At 35.2% G+C, this 18,970-nt stretch overlaps 1 protein-coding gene across 2 annotated transcripts in view; it reads right to left on the bottom strand.

Annotated features, from left to right (window-relative positions):
- Positions 1–3,444: 3,444 nt before the first annotated feature.
- Positions 3,445–18,970, bottom strand: part of COMMD10 (COMM domain containing 10) — a 157,218-nt gene continuing 141,692 nt past the window's right edge. For both annotated transcript variants that reach the window (XM_028523470.2, XM_028523474.2), the window contains exons 6-7: positions 4,409–4,468; positions 3,445–3,725 (exon numbers count right to left, since the gene is read on the bottom strand). In XM_028523470.2, the coding sequence (XP_028379271.1) occupies positions 3,687–3,725; positions 4,409–4,468 (99 nt within the window). In that variant the 3' untranslated portion in view covers positions 3,445–3,686. The remainder of the gene's footprint in view (positions 3,726–4,408; positions 4,469–18,970) is intronic.

The following is an 18,970-nucleotide window of genomic DNA, read 5'->3' as shown; positions in this document are numbered from 1 at the left end:
TGTAAGCCTTTCCCACTGGACATTGCCTGAGCCATTCTACTTGTCTAGAGTGCTTTTCGCTGCTCCTCTATTGTTTCATTCCAACTTGTACTATAGGACTTGGCTCAAATCTCACTTCCTCAGAGAATCTTTCCATGATACCCTGAGGTCCCATCTTTTATTTTCTTAATAGAATTCAATTATTTTTAATCTCATACTTGTTCATAATTTATTTATATTTTGCTTTTTAAAAAATGGACTAACATAGTAAGCTTCAAGAAGCCAAGAACTATATTTATTTTGCTCATCAGTGTTAACATACTGCCTCGAGTACACAGCTCCTGGTACCATAGGAACTCACTGAACATGTGTTAAGGAAACAAATGTCTAACCTCAGCGCCCTTATACTTAAATACTGTGCTTAGAAGTGGTTTCCTCTTCAATTCCTCAGGAGTTAGCAATACAACATATCCAAAGTAATTAGTGATGTTCTAGTCTTCAACCCACTCTCACCTCCCACACTCTTACCAAAACCTGATCCCAGGTTAAAAGAATATTGAGAACAAAACATACCATGGGAGGGAGGGGCTAGTGAAGTTAGTTTGAGGCATGTGAATACTCATTTATTGTTGGGAAGAGTATAAACTGATATAAACTTTTGGAGACACAATGTATCAATACGCAAATAGAGCCTTAAAATAAATATAAAGAAATAAAAGCATACACAAAGAGAGGTGTGTATGCATGCTGGCATTTACTTAAGATATCTAAAACTATGTAAACCAAATATTTTAAGTATTTGGTAGGTACTTCTGTGGAGTCAGATGGTAAAAACAGAGGAGGGACTTTTTTTTTTTTTACAATGGGCAATTATTATTTTTATAATAGAATTCCATTAAAGATAAAAATAGAACATGGCCCTGTCCAGGTAGTTCAGTTGGTTGGATTGCTGTCCAGTACGTCAAAAGGTTGTGGGTTTGATTCCCTATCAGGACACATTGGAGAAGCAATGAACTGATGTTTCTCTCTTACGCTGATGTTTCTCTTTCTCCCTCCTTCTCTTTTGTCCTCCCTCTTTCTAAAATCAATAAGCATATCCTCAGGTGAAGATTAAAAAATAAATAAATCTTCATACTTTTGACATAACAATCCCACCTTTAGGAATCGATACTAATAAAATAACAAGAGATCTGGTCTAGCGTTTATATATAATAATATTCACTAAGTGAGTTCTTCAGTTCTTTCAATTTTAAAAAATTGAAAATAATGTCCAAAAATAGATTGAATAACTAAATAAAGTACAGCAGCTCACTCAAATTTAATATACATTAAACTTATGTTTTAGACAATATGGGCCATAAGTGCTCATGCTCTAATGTTATATATGCACAGCAAAGTATGAAACTGTATTGTGGTGTTACTCTAATCTGTTAGGAAAGGAGAAAAAATAGAAGGGTATATGGATAGAAAAAAAACAACTTCAATAAAATCCACCAAAATGTCATCAATGGCCATTTCTGGATGATGAGATTCTATAAATTTAGGTTACTTATAATATTTTGTATTTCCTAATTAAAAATAATATTTTATAACTGAAGAATAGCAGATATTATTTTAATAGGTATAAGAATAGTACATGTTATTTTCTAACAAGTAATGTCAAACACTCATACAAGACATAGTTATTTGCTAAGATAGTAGGTTCCAGCCCCCACTTGTCCTTCTACCCATCTTATTTCTGTTAAAAAGTAACCTGCATGTAATAGTTTTTGGAAATGATATCTTCTTTGGCTTCTGAATTGAAACACTGATGGTGCCTTAGGGAATGAAATGATCTGCAATTAAATACAGTTCAGGAAAAAATATATTCTTGGTTGGAATTAGACCTTCTACTTGTTCCTTCTTCAATGCCATTGGTCAGACTTGCTTGAACTAGACCAGTGGAGAGAAAACTACTTCCCACATTTTTCTATGGGTTTAGATATACTCTTAGAGAACATAGAGCCAGCTCTTTTAGGGGGCATAACATGAGCTACTATTAGAAACTTCATTTTGAACTGTCACATTTAATTTAGATGCCTACATTGGCAGTTGTCTATTAAATCAATGAAATCTTCTACCCATCGATATGGTCAGGAAGGCCTAACAAATCAACTTGAGATGATATATGTTTATTTGTACATAAGAAGTCTGAAATAATATTTATCAAAAATTTTTTAAAGATTTTATTTATTTATTTTTAAAGAGGGAATGGAGGGAGAAAGAGAGAGAGAGAGAAACACCAATGTGCGGTTGCTGGGGGTCATGGCCTGAAACCCAGGCATGTGCCCTGACTGGGAATCGAACCTGCGAGACTTTGAAAAATGTTTATAGTAGGTAGTTCCCTCTGGAGTCTGACAGAGCAGAGCATAAAAAAATAGAGATCCCACAAGACACATCTGGAAACAAATCTCATTATATTATAAATATGTTTTCCAGACATTCTGTCAGTAGAAGTTTGATTTTAAAAACTTTTTAAATTGATCAACTATGGACAGCAAATATAACATTTACTTTCTGAAGTAATCCAAACTCCCAATCCTTTTAAGTGACAATATACAACACACTTATAAAGAAGGGCACAAATTCTATATATTGAACATTTACTTGGGAAACATTTAACACTAACATTACTTGGATACCTAATATAAAAAAATATGATTTAATATCAATGGCTGTTTGTTTAGGACAGTTTGAAATCAAATTCCTTAATGTGAAGAAAAGCCATGTTTGAATCAATCTGTCTCTCTCTCATTTTCTCTCCCTTCCTCGTTTCCTCCCTCTCTGTGCCTTTGAAAACAATACAGAGCAAATATTTGGTTCATAAAAATTCAATTGATATTATTTTTACAGGTAAACATACTCATATTTATATATATTCATAGCATAAAGTACTGTGCTAATTCTAAAAAAAATTTTATTGACTGAAATTAATTAACATATATACAGAAAGTGAATGTAAAAGTTATGTTTTGAAATTTTTAAGGATACCCATTTAGCATTTATTATAGTTCTTTTTATTCATAATCTGAATCTGTCCCCCATACTATGAAGCAAATCATTATTAACCTGCAGCACAAAGAAAAACATACAAAAACCTGGACTGTTATTAAATCATTAAACTCAGAGAAAATATAAAAATGCACAGAGAAGCCCATACTGGAATTACCTGATACACTAACCGTTTTTAATTGCTTTCTTATATTATTTCCAAAACAAAATATACTCATTATATTCAAGGAAAAATACTATACTATGATTGCATGTGTCTGCTTTCTTACTTTCTTACTTTATTAATGTAATTACTGGAGTTCTTGTATCCAGGGCTTCTATAGGTATCATCAAGTATGTTAAAAAAAAAGCTTGTTAGGCAATAAAGCCAAAATAGGACAGTAAAAACAATATGGCATTCATTTCTGTTTTTTTAAAAGCAAAAGTGCTCTTAACAATTGCTTGCTGTTGGCTCAGGGAACTAAAGAATGTATATTAGAACCTCAGTCCTCAGAAAATGATTTCTCTTAGCTATTATTTGTCTAAGAAGTGACAAACCATATAATTTACAAGAAGAAAACTACTGAATCCTTCAGAAAACACAACCTGGCAGTCTATCTTCAAAGCAAAATAATGAGGTGGCAGGAGTGTGCAGGAGAAACCAGTCTTCAGGAGCATCATGTAAGGGAATCCAGCTGTGCTTGTATGGTCTCTAGCTATTTACAGAAACAAAAAAAGAGAGGAAGTTGGTGAGGAGAGAGAAATTCACATGAAGTGCTGTTCAGAAACATGCAAACAGAAGGGAAAGAATGGCACTGGCAATTATGCATATTAAATACATTCACATGGCAATAAATATACCACTTAACATTTTTTCTTTTTATATGAAAATATTAGAATTTGTGCTTGCTAAGTTTTCAAATTTGTAAAGGATGATTTCTAAATACTACTCTTTTAAATACACACAGCTGTTTCATTTTAAGTGATCACTACATAAGATTTTAAAATGGGATGGTAGTTTCCTAGATTACGAAAATCAGTATTTGGAAAGAATCATAAAATATGCTCAAAGATAAATCTTCAAGGACTGGCATTTCCCTTTTCCCTTACATGCAGAAATAAAAATATTTAACACTGCTTTATATGTAAAGTGCCAGTGTGGCTAGGTACCACATAATTCATTACTTATTGCTTTAATTAAAGCCATTTTCATTTTCCTCCAGATTTAGTTTGTCAGATTCTCTTCATCTCAGCAATGCTTCCTACTGTGAAACATAAGGTGTTTACAAGTGAAGTTTAAAGAACTTAGTTCCATAATAGGGCATTTAAAAATAAAAATTCAGAAAATGAAGGAAACATTATAAAACTACTTATCAGAAATTATTTTTAAAACATTGACCTTGTTATAGAAATCAAACAGCTCCTTGTGACTGAATTCCACAAGAACCTTTTCCATACTCTGTAAGAAAGAAGAAAAAAGAATTCAGTTGTACACCATTTTTATAGCATTTTTTCTCTCCAGCTAGCCCCCCAATATGCCATATTATTCTGAGTGGTTCTAAAAAAGATACTGACCTGCTCTACTTAACACCATTGTTCCTAGAACTCACAAATGCACTTAATAACACTCTACTTTAGCAAAACGTTCCAACACTATAGGGACATCTGTTCTTTAAGTTGACTCCACAAAAGTTAATAAAATATATGCCAGCAAGAGAAAATTTCATTATCTATTTTTTTCAAGACCAAGATAATACATGAGATTATATTTCATCTTTCTCAGCAGTCTATTTGAAATCTAGAAAATGCCATTACATAAAGACACTGGAGGCGGCATATCTGATTGAACCCATCCAGCCATTAATGTCTCACATCAGCACAGCTGCTGCCCCCAAGCATCTGACAGTTATGATCTTAACCTGCTGAGATTGCTACCTTTTTAAATGTATACACTCAGCAAAAGTTAACAATTAGTACAACAGCTTCAAAGCCAGGACTTAAGCTCCTTCCTTTTATTTCACATGCTACCCAGAGAAACCTTCACGGATGCTATAGCTGCTGAACCACGCTGTGCACGCCTGCACGGTGGTGTGGTGGGGCGCACCATGAGGCCAACCCTCTCCAACTGGCTTTGGGCTGATTTTGTAAACTGAGGAAACAAACTAGTTTCTCAGATTGTTCAAATATGTCTATTTTATTCAAGGTGCCTTTGGGAAATAAAAGTTACAAGAATGTGCTACCTGCTCGGACCACACTGTCATGCATACACGACCATAAAAAGGTGGCAGGACTGAAGGAACAGAGAACTCCTGCAGGCACTGAATTCTGCACCTGACTGACTGGCTGTGGTCATTTCCACATTCTAGTGATTCTAGTCCTCATGTCTGTGTCGACTTCCTTTGTTCTATCTTTTCAAAAATTATCCCCATTTCTATTTACAAAGCCAACATTTTCACAACGACTTATCTCCAGCTAACCCAAGAGAGTCCAGAGAGCTGTGGCACCTGCTTTTCATGAAGCCTAAGCTCACAGGATCAAATCCTACACTTTATTTTCTCTTTTATACACACCTAAGTATTTAAGCTTTAAAATGAATGAAGAAGCATATCTTCTTTAAGGCCTCATCCTTTCGGAATGATTTAAAACTATGAAGTTTTCAAATTGTATTAGAAAAACCAGTTAGCTAACTGTCACATATCTTTAAACCCCGAAATCTGATCAGCATTATCTAGCAGTGCTGTGTTTCCTCCTGGGGGTTAAAGGGAGATGACAGGCCTAGGTGTAACCCTAAGGAAAAGCAAGGCAAGTTCATCAATGCACAGGTGAAAAGTTAGGAAGTACTGAAGACTAAAGAAGTGTGTCAACAATTGATTTGCCATACTCCTGGAGGTAGCAGCCAAGCTAAGATATTTCCTGAATTTTACTTTGCTTGGTTTTAGGGGTAGCATTTCCTAAAATGTTGTTACATTGTGGAAAAAAAAGAAAAGTAACTTTGAAAATTTACTTCTTAAAATAACAATAGCTGAAACAATTGTGTGTAAGTATAAATTTAATGTCTTGCACTTACTGAAATACTTAGCTCTAAAAAGAAAAAAATGCTGATACCCAAGATAAAATATGCAAAGAACCTACACCAGCTGAATCACTGGTACCTAGTTATCATTATCACTTCCCATTCAACTCACAATGACAGGGAAGACCACGAGAATACGGGAGAATATGGAAGTGGTTTTAAGAGATTATCTTTAGAATTTGAGAACCTAAATTCATCCACACAGTGGCCAAGGGCAGTTCTTTTTTAGGAAGGTAACAGTGGAGCTTAGGACAACAATAAAAAGGGAAGGGGAGCTGGTCAGCTCCCCACATTGTCATGCTCTGACCTGAAACCCCAGGGTCCAAAATTTTAAATTCAAATCTGGTCTTCTAGTACGTTACTAAAGTATCTTATCCAAAAAGCAGTATAAGCCCTGGCTAGTGTGACTCAGTGGATTGAGTGCTGGCCTGGAAGCCAAAGGGTGGTAGGTTCAATTCCCAGTCAGGGTACATACCTGGGTTGCTGGCTAGGACCCCAGTAGGGGGTGTGTGAGAGGCAACCACACATTGATGTTTCTCTCCCTCTCTTTCTATCTCCCTTCCCCTCTCTCTAAAAATAAATAAAATATAAATAAAATCTTAAAAACAAACAAACAAAAAGAAGTATAAGATTAATTATATTTAACAGGTTGTTAGCGTTATTTATGATTTTAAATGTAGACATATAGTCCAAGGTCACCATTTTTACTCTTGCAAATACTAGCAATGGGCCTGATCAAATCTTTCCTGAGACCGTGACCTTTTAAGGAAAACACTCTTAGCTTTCCTTGGGAATATACTAGAAAGTCACACATCTGCTTATCAAGCCAGAATCAATTCTCTAACTTTATTGTTTAATCCTCCAAAAATGTCTGGATGGTTCTGTCCATGAAGGCAGTATGTTTTCAAACAATCTCTTTTCAGTTTAATGTCAGGACACAAATCAGTGCAGTCCAGACCCAACAAGGATTAAGAAAGGCATTACGTTTAATGAGAGTTCACTTATTAGTATTTACGAGTGTTTCCCTTTGTCTGGCTCTCTCTGTATCTTCCCACACTTTATATACGCTGGGGCTTTGACCCAGCTCATGGTTTATTAGTATCTTTAAGAGAAGAAGAGGAGGAAATAAATTGAAATTCAAACTCTCCATATCTCAGCTACCAGTAGGAACTCTAACAACAGGCTTTCTGGAGGAAGGTGTAGAAAATCCTGGCAAAAGTCATTTTATAAGCTGAATTTGACAATGGGTTTAATTATCCATGTGTCTACTTCCTGTCTCTCCTTGTTAATAGATAATGAGACCTAACAAGTTGGTCCTATTTTTTCCCCCTCAAAGAGTCAGAAAGATAGTCTGCATAATAAGATGTAGCCTATTATGCCATACTAAATAAGAAAAATATCTTAGTGGCATAAAACTACAGTTGCAAGTTATCAAATGTATTGTCATCTTGTCAATCATACACCAAAGCTATTTTAAACTTGAACTAAATATCTCTAATCTTACTTGGTGAAACCAATTAACCACCTATTTTCATACATGTGCACACATCTCCTACACATCTGTCTATATGTATGCATACACGCCCTTACATTGTATGGTACTTCACTTTTCACGCAGTCAAATGTTTAAGAAAAAAATTTACAAGAATATTATATCCCCATTCTTCCAGTAATCAGGTACAAATGATATGTTCATACAAGGAAAACTATTTTAAATAAAATATGTTAAAGAAAGAATAATTCTAACAGAGAGTTTATATTATCTTCCAAAGAAATATAATTACTAGATAATGAATATAATTTATTGCTGGGAGGCCTTTTTGTTGCTTGCTTGTTTAACAGAAGTATCAGTGAATGCTGCTATTATTTAGCATAACTCATTAGAAACATTTATTCTATTTGGCAACAAAAGAAGTAATTTAATAATAGCTAATTAGACCAAGATAATGCTATACATACCCTTCCACATAAATGAACAATTTTTTAAACATAAAAATAAAGTCATCAGATATGATAGATTTATTTTGTTTTGTTGTTGTTATTGTCTTGTTGGCGTGCAGAGGGTAGTTGATTTGAACTGAGTCATCCACACAACTGCATGATCCCTCTTGAGACAAAAGTACCTTTATATAAGATGTTTTGGAGGCTACTGCTAATGATACCTGCTCATGTGAGAATGAATAAAGCAGGGTAACATTTTTCTTAAGTCTTCTTGGTTTCACACTATCTTCCTTAATCTAACTTTCTACTTTTATTTCCCACAAGACCCTCCAAAAACCTGTGCTCCAACCAAACTGGTATACTCACTGTCTCCCACATATCCCACACTTTCCTCCCTATTTTTGCTCATGTGGTCTCCTACTCTCAGATGAATGTGATTCTAAACAGGTAAGGTAAAACAAAACGCTAAAAGAAAATATGACTGAGTATCTCCATTACCTGGGGGTATATAGAGACTCCTTTAAGAAGGCATGAAAATATACTAACTATGTGATTTTTAGTTAGCATATAAGCTATTAGTAAATATACTAACTATAAAGAAAATGGTAAACTAGAATACATCAGATTCAGAACTTGCATTCATCAGGACATATCATCAGCAGAGTAAAAAGGCTAGCCACAGACACTCATATACAGAATACATAAAAACCCCTACAAATCAATAAAAGAGACAAAGCTAAGTTTAAAAAATGAACAAGAACATATGTCACATCATTATATTGTATACCAAAAACTAATACAGTATCATATCAATTATATCTCAAAAAAAAAAAAAAGAAAAAAAAAGGCTACCTGGGTGGTAGTAGTTGGCTGGGGAGAAGGAAAAAACAATCAGATTCTTATCATGTCAGATCACATTGCTGAAAGGGACTCCAGCTAATGTAAATGGTATGGAGACCTGGCTGGTGGTGGAATGCAAGAGGGGTAGGAATTAGCAATTAGGGACACAGCCTTTCTCTTGGGAGATTTCCTGGCAGTTTCCCCAGCTAACAGGTACATACAAGTCGCCCAAGAGTGTCCTGGATTTGACAGACTTGCTCTGATTAAAGAAAAAAAAAGAGAGAAAAGAGATTTGAACAGACACTTCAGAGGAGGATGTCTAAACAGCCCCAAAACTTACAAAAATATATTAGAAACCATACTGCTGGAAGGGATGGAAATTTGTACAACCATTCTGGAAACTTGTTGGCAATAAAGCTGAATATATGCATACTCTATGGCTCAGAAATTCACTCTTAAATATAATACTGCACTCAACAGAACTGTACACATTTGGACACCATGAGGATCAGCTCAAGAATATTGATAGTGCACACTACTCAAAAGAACAAAAAACTGGAAGTAACCAAAATTCCTTTCAACAGAAGACTATACAAATACATTGTAGTATAATAATACAATGGAATGTTATACAGACATTAAAATAAACTACAGTTAAATACAACATCATACATGATGCTGAGAAACATAACACTGAATGTCAAGAGATACTAAGGGAAGAACATATACCAATTGATTTCATTTACATGAAGTTTTAAAAAAATGATAACAGAAAGGTCTTAGAGAAAAACACTTAGGTGGTAAAACTATAAAGTAAAGCAACAAAGTTCCTACCAGAAGTATCAGAATAGCGATCATCTCTGCATGATTGGAGAGAGGAGGAAGTAATTGGGAGGAGACATAAGAACAGCTTCTGAGTAATTGGCAGCAATTTCTTTCTTAATATTGGTGGTGGGTAAAAAGGTTTTCTTTTTATGAAAAATCACTGTGCTCCTTTTCTGTATGTGTGCTATATTTCCCCAATAAAAAAGGAAAAAAAGATTGCATTGTTATGTGTGAAACTCACTCATTTTATTCAATAATTATTTATTAAATGTTTACAAGGCCTATTATAGGCACTACATTCTAGTTGATACAGACAGCAAACAAGATATGTAATCATAACAATAATAATAGATCACATGCATGTAGAAATGTATGTTTGTGGTCAGTCAAGGAAGAAAAATAAAGCAGGGACAGGGAACGCATGCTTGAGAGTGGTGGTCAGGAGAGGTCTCACTGAGAGGGGGCATCTGAATGAATATTTTAAAGAAGTGGATAACTCATAGAATGGAAGAAAATATTTGCAAATCATTACCTAGTAAGAGTATAATACCCAAAATTATAAATAATTCCTATACTTCAACAATAAAAAGACAAATCCAATTAAGCCAGTTAAAAAATAGGCAAAGAACCTGAACAGACTTTTCTCCAGAGAAGATATACAGTACAAATGGCAAGTAAGCACATGAAAAGATATTCAACACCACTTTATACTCAATAGGAAGGGTATAATTTTTTTAAATGGGGAAAAAACAAGTGTAGGTAAGGATATAGAGAAACTGAAATCTTCATACACTGCTAGTGGGAATGTAAAATGGTACAACAGCTGGTGAAAACACTAGCAGTTTCTGAAAAAGTTAAACCAGAATTACCTATGACTCAGCAATTCCGCTCCCGAGTACGTATACCCAAAAGAACTGAAAACATGGATGCAAAAAGATGTTTGTAAACCAACGTTTATAGCACCTTTTCAACATCTATTTAAGGCAATATGTTGGCATTTCAATGAAAAGATTTTGATAAAAGATGGCAGAGGAGGCAAGGAATATGGAGGTGATATTCACAATAGTGCATTTTGTACATGCTTACTCTTCCATTACTAAACCATCAGTTTAAGCCTGTTACATAATGAATTGTGTCTCCCCCAAATTCTTTATGTTGAAACCCTAAACCCCTAGTACCTCAGAATGTAACTGTATTTGGAGAAAGTCTTTAAAGAGGTAATTACGATAAAATGAAGTCATGAGGGTAGGCCCTAACACAGTATGTCTGGTAACCTTGTAAGAAAACAAGATGAGGATATGGACACACACAGAAGCAAGACCATATGAAGACACTGGAGGAAGATGACCAACTGCAAGCCAAGCAGAGAGGCCTTGGAAGAAACCAATCCTGTCAACACCCAGATCTCAAACTTCTAGCCTCCAGAACTGTGAAGAAATACATTTTTGTTATTTGAGCTAACCAGTCTGTGTAGGCCTAGCAAACTAATATAGATCCCATTACTTTTTCTAGGATGGATGGAGAGGTCTTTAAGAACAGTGGAAAGTCAATGGAGAGTTTTAAAGATAAGAATGATACAAATAGCCCTGGCTTGTGTGGCTCAGTGGATTGAGTGTCAGCCTGTGAACCAAAGGGTAGCCAGTTCAATTCTCAGTCAGGGTATATGTCTGGGTTACGGGCCAGGTCCCCAAGAGGGGGGTCACATGATAGGCAAGCACATATTGATGTTTCTCTCCCTCTTTTTCTCCCTTCCTTTCTGCCTAAAAATAAATAAATAAAATCTTTTAAAAAAGAGTAATATAAATATATTTACAACCATTCTGGCTTTTACTTGTAAATAAATTGCAGTTGGCCAAACTGGAGATGGACACACCAGTTAGCAGGCAAAATGTCTAATTTTCCAGTGAAACCCATTAAAGTCACTAATATTATTAACTAAACATATACAGATTAGAAGATTTACTCTCTTTCTTCTGCCTTATATATATAAGATTACAACTAAGAACTCATTTAGAAAGTTAATTACTTATAATGTCTAAGCTGGTCTCATACATTAATACCAGACTTAAACTTTCTGCACCCTATGGAAAACACTGCAAAGTAAAAATTAAAGTGAAAAGATTAACATCCTGACAATTCCTTAAAAGAGAAGATGTATTTGTTCACCCATTCCTTTTAATTTTTAATTTGTACTCCTATCTATGAGTATCTGGATAATGGTGCACATATCCATTAGTAAAATTTCTGTAAGAACAGAATTTAGAGGTCTTCAGAGAGGTCTAACTTGATGAATGCTGAGAGTTAAAATATCTTTTGCATCCCCATTTGTTAGGAATTAGGAACATACATACATTTTCCAAGAGAGAAACGCATTAGTCTCTTCACAAATTATCCTAGCAGAAATATCCTGTAAATAATACTGATATAAGCTAGATAAGAATTAAACCAAATTTACATTGCTTATCATTTATACTTAAATTGGACGTCAGAATCAGAAATGATACAATTACTTGTCACCAAGAAAATTATGAGTAGAGGATACTAGTAAAAGAAAAAAACTACTAATATCTTGTCCTAGTTGAATCTAAATAAGGGGGAAGGGTTTTCAGGAACAACTACAAGGGACACATGGACAAAACCAAGGGGGGATCGAATCAGGGGTGGGAGGTGGGGATGGCTGGGGTAGGGGGGAGTGATGGGGGGAATTGCAGACAACTGTACTTGAACAACAATAAAATAAAATAAATACTTTGCTAGGTACCTTGCTAGGAAGCTTCCCCCTTTTAAGTTGTAGAAATAAAAAGCAGAGATAAAAATTAAGTAATATCTCAAGTTTTACTTGAATGAATTATAAGACAAAAATCATTACGCACCATTTATGAAATAAATATACCTATAGATTATATTCTGTATAACTGTATTGTAAATATAGTTCAGTATTTTTGCTGTTATTATTTGTTGACTATCTTTACTAATTATTGTTAAAAAACTAGGGATCTAATTTAAGCTCCCACCATAGACTGAAAAAACTATGGAATTCTATTTACACATACAAGCCTTAGTCATTTCTCTCACTCATTCAGTACACATTTATAGAGTACTGATAAAAAAGTAAATAAACCCTAGGGAGGAATATATCCTTGACCCAAGAAAGGTCTTTCTCTAGGTAGGCAGATTGCCCTTCATAGCTAAGCTTCCAACTTTTGGAAGAATGTACATGGAACAGTAGGAAGGAAGGGATCCTGTGCTCATCTGTCAGATCAATGGAATCAATCCTGGCAACCAAATGCATGACAGATGTTACAGACAGCTCTGCCTCAGCAGGTGCCAGCTTGAGAGGTGCAAGCAAAAGCATTCTGGGTAGAGGGTGAGGACAAATTTCTACTTTTCTGAGAGTCAGCTTGACTACATGATTTCCCAAGGTTCTTTTCAATCCTATAACTCAGGGATGTTGGAAGACACACCTACATAAGAAAATATAATAAAACTGATGAACTGAGGTAGAGAACTACAAAATGTCAGAAAGATTAGCAATAACCTAGTTCAGCCCTCTTATTTAATAGATGAGAAACTGGTCCCACAAAGATGAACTAACTCACATAAAGCATGTAGTGGTGGGACTCATTATTGTTCTTTCCATTTCATTAGTATGTTAACCCAAGATCAAACAGCACTTTCACCTGTATATCAAGCTAATTTATAGAAAAAATGCACAATTGCTTTCCTTCTCTAACTTATTCTACATGGAAATATATAAAAGCTATGCTGAGGGTAAGTACTTTGATAACTATGGCTGATGAGGTGCCAAGTTTTTTAAGTAATAAAGATATAATGTTAGGTTAAAGTCCAATCTCTCAAATAAACTTCAGGAAAACATATAAAAACAAATCTCTTTGTCTTGGTTACATTAGTTTTAAAAAGCCACTGTGAAAATTTCAGAAAAGTTAACAGAATACCACTGTCATGTTTAAAACTGTGATTACAAACAAAAATATGTTAGCCCAGTGAAGGTACTACATACAGAAATAATCACTTTCACCTGAACATGGAGCAGATTTCTCTTTCTCCATCAAGCCCTGTGATTCCAGCAGGCTCCAAGACCCCACAGGTATGGATGGCCCTGCTGTCTGAAGAGGGTAGTGAGCAAACCGAAAACCCTGAGTTGACATCAAGATTTGATAAAAGTTACAAAAGGACAACTGCCACAAATAAAGGGAGTAAAAGCTAAAAAGGACACTTCCCAGGGTAAAGCAACCAAATATTTTTTCAATCTTTGAAAAATACAGTTTGACAAAATGCTTATCTATTTAAGAATATAGTCAGTATGTAAAGAACAAAATCATTATTTCAAGCATATTAGCATGGCATTCAAGGCTTCCAAAATCTGGCCCATGACCGCTCATCTTCTAGCATCCTCCTAATGCACTGTATGCACCAGCAGGACCAGGATGCTTTGCACACTGCCCTTTGGGTCACTGTTGATGCCATTCCCTGTGTTCTTCCAGCCGTCCTCCCAAAAGCTCTTATAAGTGTATGTACACACACACGTGTACAGGTATATGTACCAACCATTTCCTTTGGCTAGATCCTAATACTCACTTGAGCTGACATCATGGACCCTACGCATATCTATATTATAGACTTTCCCTACTACACTGTATGGAATTACCTACTTTTGTACCATAGATGTTAGATTCTTCAAGGGGAGAGGCTGTGCTTTATTTTCATTATTATAGTCCAATAGCCTAGTATAGTACTTAACCTTAGTACCTAATAATATATGTTTATTGAGCTTAATTTTAAGAAAAGGAGGTTGCTGAATGTAAACATGTTTTTGCCACCATAGGGAAAAGAATAAAACCTATGGAGGGTGTTAAAATAAATAGATTTTGTCTAAATGATGACAATATTTTGCAATTATACTATAGCATTTGCCCCAATCATGACAGTGGTCCTGTAGGTCTCATAACTCTTGTTTACTCGGTAAATATATGGGATAAATATCATAGTAATTGAGCTCTAGGTATTGACTCCCTAGTTAGCTTGAAAAATGGCTCCTTATACTGAAGGCCCCTGCTTTAAGCTGGTGAAAGCAGATTTATGGTTTGAACATTTTTAGCTGAAAGACAATAGTTTTGACCGCTGACATAATAACAAACTATTTTTACCATAAAAATTTATTCAACATAAAAATGGTGTAAAACTGTGCATGAAATATATATAGTCACTAAGTGTATAATCAAAAGGATCTACTTCAGCTGTTAAAACATTTAACCTGTTATCTGTATATGCCATTTTTGCCATGGCTAAAATATTATTTTGTTCTTGTACAGACAGTACAATGTGTTTGGCAGTCATACCATCACCATATTTTCTGTCCTCTTAAAAATTACAATGTTCTATGCATGAGCAGATCACAAACTCAGAGTCAATCAAAATGCACCTCCTATATAGTATTCATTAACTATAATTTATTATATGTATGCTGATATGTCATTATGATTTTCAGCTTTGGTGTTGAAATATTTAGCTATGGTTGATGAAAATAATCAACAAGATAAGAGGTTTTGAATGTGAAGCTCCTTAAATACAGTGAGGAATTATGTTAAGAATGGCAATGACAGCTGAAAAATGGAGCTTTCTTTTCTGTAATAAATATTACAGGTGATGTTATCTTTTTCTGGAAATTATACTTTAATTATAAATACTTATCTGATTACTGAAGCATTATCATTACAGATATAGAATAGCTGTACTACTTAACTTCTCAAAATGTGTTAGTATCCTAGCTGAGGAATTCCAGGTAAACCACAAACACCAAACTGCAATCATATTATGTTTCCAGCATATAGTTTTAAAGTTTACGAGCTCAATGCCCTTTGTTCATAAAATCACTTTATTGTATTCATACACAGAAATTTGGATGATGTGTGTGTAGTTTCAAGAGCTACTATGTATTTTGCATTCTAAATTAAATAACCTAATATAATTTGCAGTGTTAAGAAAAAGGTAATAAAAACATATGTTGGTTTATTTTTTCCTATTTTGTGCTGCCATATGAGTGTTCAAGGAAAAGAGGACCAATATGTGTGCCTTAATGAGTATCAGTTTCTCAATTTAGTTACAATTTACATTTCCTCTAAGTGGAAGCTCTGTTTCTGCAAACTAACAAGGGTCAGGTCAGCATCTGCTTCATGTTAAGAAGGGTACTGAATTTATTACATAAAAGGACACCTGAAAATCCATTGTTAACCTGCAACATAATAATGGGACACCCTTTGTTTTACCCTCAACAAATTAGACCCAAAATTCAAAAGACAGGCAGGTATAATAACTAATTTGCTTATGGGGTTAATTTAAGGCAGTGACTATCTAAAATAAATTGTTAACTTGTAATCACGCTGTTCCATTACAAATTTTTAACTTGTAATGGTGACAGGTGAAGACTGAGCTCTATTTTCAATCCACATTAGTTAGTTCCCTACTAACCTAATTACCAGCTTATGATTCTCACAATCCTCTCAGAATCATCAAATGTCCTAATAATGTATATTCTGAAGACAAATTGGTTCCAATGAGTTGATATTTTTTAATAATCCTGAGCATATCAGGAGCTAATAAATAAAGTTTTTACTTTACATTTGAAATACAGTGTTTGGCATTTCAAAAATTTAAATGGTTTTTAAGGATTTTATTTATTCATTTTTAGACAGAGGAGAAGGGAGGGAGAAAGAGAGGGAGAGAAACCTCAGTGTGTGGTTGCTTCTTGCATGCCCCCAGCTGGGGACCTAGGCATGTGCCCTGACTGGGAATGGAACTGGAAACCCTTTGGTTTGCAAGCCAGCACTCAATCCACTGAGCCACACCAGCCAGGGCTGGCATTTCAAAAATTTACATGGAACCATAAATTATCCCGAATAGCCTCAGCAATTTTGAGAAAGAAGAACAAAGTAGGAAGATCACAATACTGATATCAAACTATATTACAAGGCCACTGTAATCAAAACAGTCTGGTACTGGTATAAGAACAGATACATAGATCAGTGGAACAGAATAGAGAGCCCAGAAATAAACTCATGTCCCTATGGTCAATTAGTATTTTACAAAGGGGGAAGAAGCATAAAATGGAGTAAAAATAGCTACTTCAACAAATAGTGTTAGGGGATCTGGACAGCTACATGCATAAAAATGAAACTAGACCACCAACTGACACCATACACAAAAATAAACTCAAGATGGATAAAGACTTAAATATCAGTCATAACACCATAGAATTCCTAAAGGAAAACATAGGCAGGAAAATCCTACATGACAATATTTTCATGATATATCCCTAGAGCAAGGGATATAAAGGGAAGAATAAACAAATGGGACTTCATCAAATTCAAAAGCTTCTGCACGGCTAAAGAAAAGAGCATTAAAATAAAAAGAGAACCAACCATATGGGAAAACATTTGCCAATGATACCTCAGACAAGGGTTTAATCTCCAAAATATATAAAGAACTTACATGACTCTACTCCAGGAAGACAAACAACACAATTAAAAAATGGGCAAAGGACCTGAACAGACACTTCTCCAAGGAGGACATACAGAAGGCCCAGAGACACATGAAAGGATGTTTAGCATCACTAGCCATCAGAGAGATGCAAATTAAAACCACAATGAGATACCACTTCACACCAGTCAGAATGGCCACCATCAATAAATCAACAAACAAGAAGTGCTGGTGAGGCTGTGGAGAAAAAGGCACCCTAGTGCATTGTTGGTGGGAATGCAGACTGGTGCAGCCACTGGGAAAAACAGTGGAAAATTTCCTCAAAAAAACAAAAATGGGACTGCCTTTTGGCCTGGCAATTCCACTGCTGGAAGTATACCCTAAGAACCCTGAAACACCAACTCAAAAGAACCTATGCACACCTATGTTCATAGCAGCATCATTTAAAAGAGTGAAGTACTGGGAACAGCCTAAGTGCTGATAGGTAAATGAATGGATCAAAAAACTATGCTACATTTACACAATGGGATATGCAGCAGAAAGAAAGGAGCTCCTACCCTTCACAGTAGCATGGCTGGATCTGGAGAGAATTATGCAAAATGAAATAAGCCAGGTGATGAAAGACAAGTACTATATGATCTCACCTATAATTGGAACCTAATCAACAAAACAAACAAGTGAACAAAATAGAACCAGAGATGTGGAAATGAAGAACAAACTGACGGTGACCAGAGGGAAAAGGGTAGGAGGGTAACGGGGAAAGAAGGGGAAGGGTTTGCAGGAACATGTATAAAGGACCCATGGACAAAGACAATGGGGAGAGGATTGAATGGGGAAGGTGGGGGTGGGTAGAGCAGGGGAGAGTAATGGGGGAAAATGGGGACAACCGTAAAGGAACAGCAATTAAAAAAAATCATAAAAAATGAAATATAGTGTTTGGGGAATATCACTATGCATTCAACACAGGTAGTATTGACAGTTCTGTGTGTACTATGGTGCTTCATTAAATGGTGGAGCATGGGTTTTATTTTCAATTTAAGAAAAATAATAACATTGGAGAATTTAACATAATTTTAAAAACAGATTTATGGAGATACTAATACACCACACAACTCTCCCATTTAAAGTATATAACTCAATGGTTTTAGTATATTCACAGAATTGTGCAACTGTCACTACAATTAATTTTAAAGTATTTTTATCACTCCCAAAAGGAACCCCATACCCTTTAGCTATCATCTACCAATCCTCCTACCCTGCTTTTGCCCATTGTCCTAGGCAACCAGCAATATATTTTCTCTGCCTATAAATTTGCCTATTCTGGAAACAATATAAATTTTAAACAGATCCCCAATGCACACAATTATTTAAGGAATGGGCTATAAAATAGTGGAGCTCTGCAAAAACAAAAGCTGAGGAATGCTTTGAGAGGTAGGGTAAACCCTGGAAAGTGCTATCACAGACCTTGAGGAAAGGGAGAGTTTTAAATAGAAAGGGGTTCAAGTGTCAAAAGCTCCAAGAATCGACTAAGACAAGGACTAATTCATTTTCATTTCAGATTTAATGTTACTGACATTGGAAGAAGTATTTTTGGTAGATAGCGGGGAGAAGCCAACCCCAATTGATTAGAGAGGTGAATATAAAGTGAGAACGTCCACTGAGTATAGACCAGGGGTTGGTAATCTACAGTCTATAGGCCAACTATAGGCCAATTCTGGCTTGCCGTCAGTTTTTGTAAGTAAAGGTTTATTGAAACACAGCCACACTCATTTGTTATGCACTGTC

Source organism: Phyllostomus discolor, chromosome 3 (assembly GCF_004126475.2).
Source record: "Phyllostomus discolor isolate MPI-MPIP mPhyDis1 chromosome 3, mPhyDis1.pri.v3, whole genome shotgun sequence".
Lineage (NCBI taxonomy): Eukaryota > Metazoa > Chordata > Mammalia > Chiroptera > Phyllostomidae > Phyllostomus > Phyllostomus discolor.
This window is presented reverse-complemented; position numbering and strand designations above follow the sequence as displayed.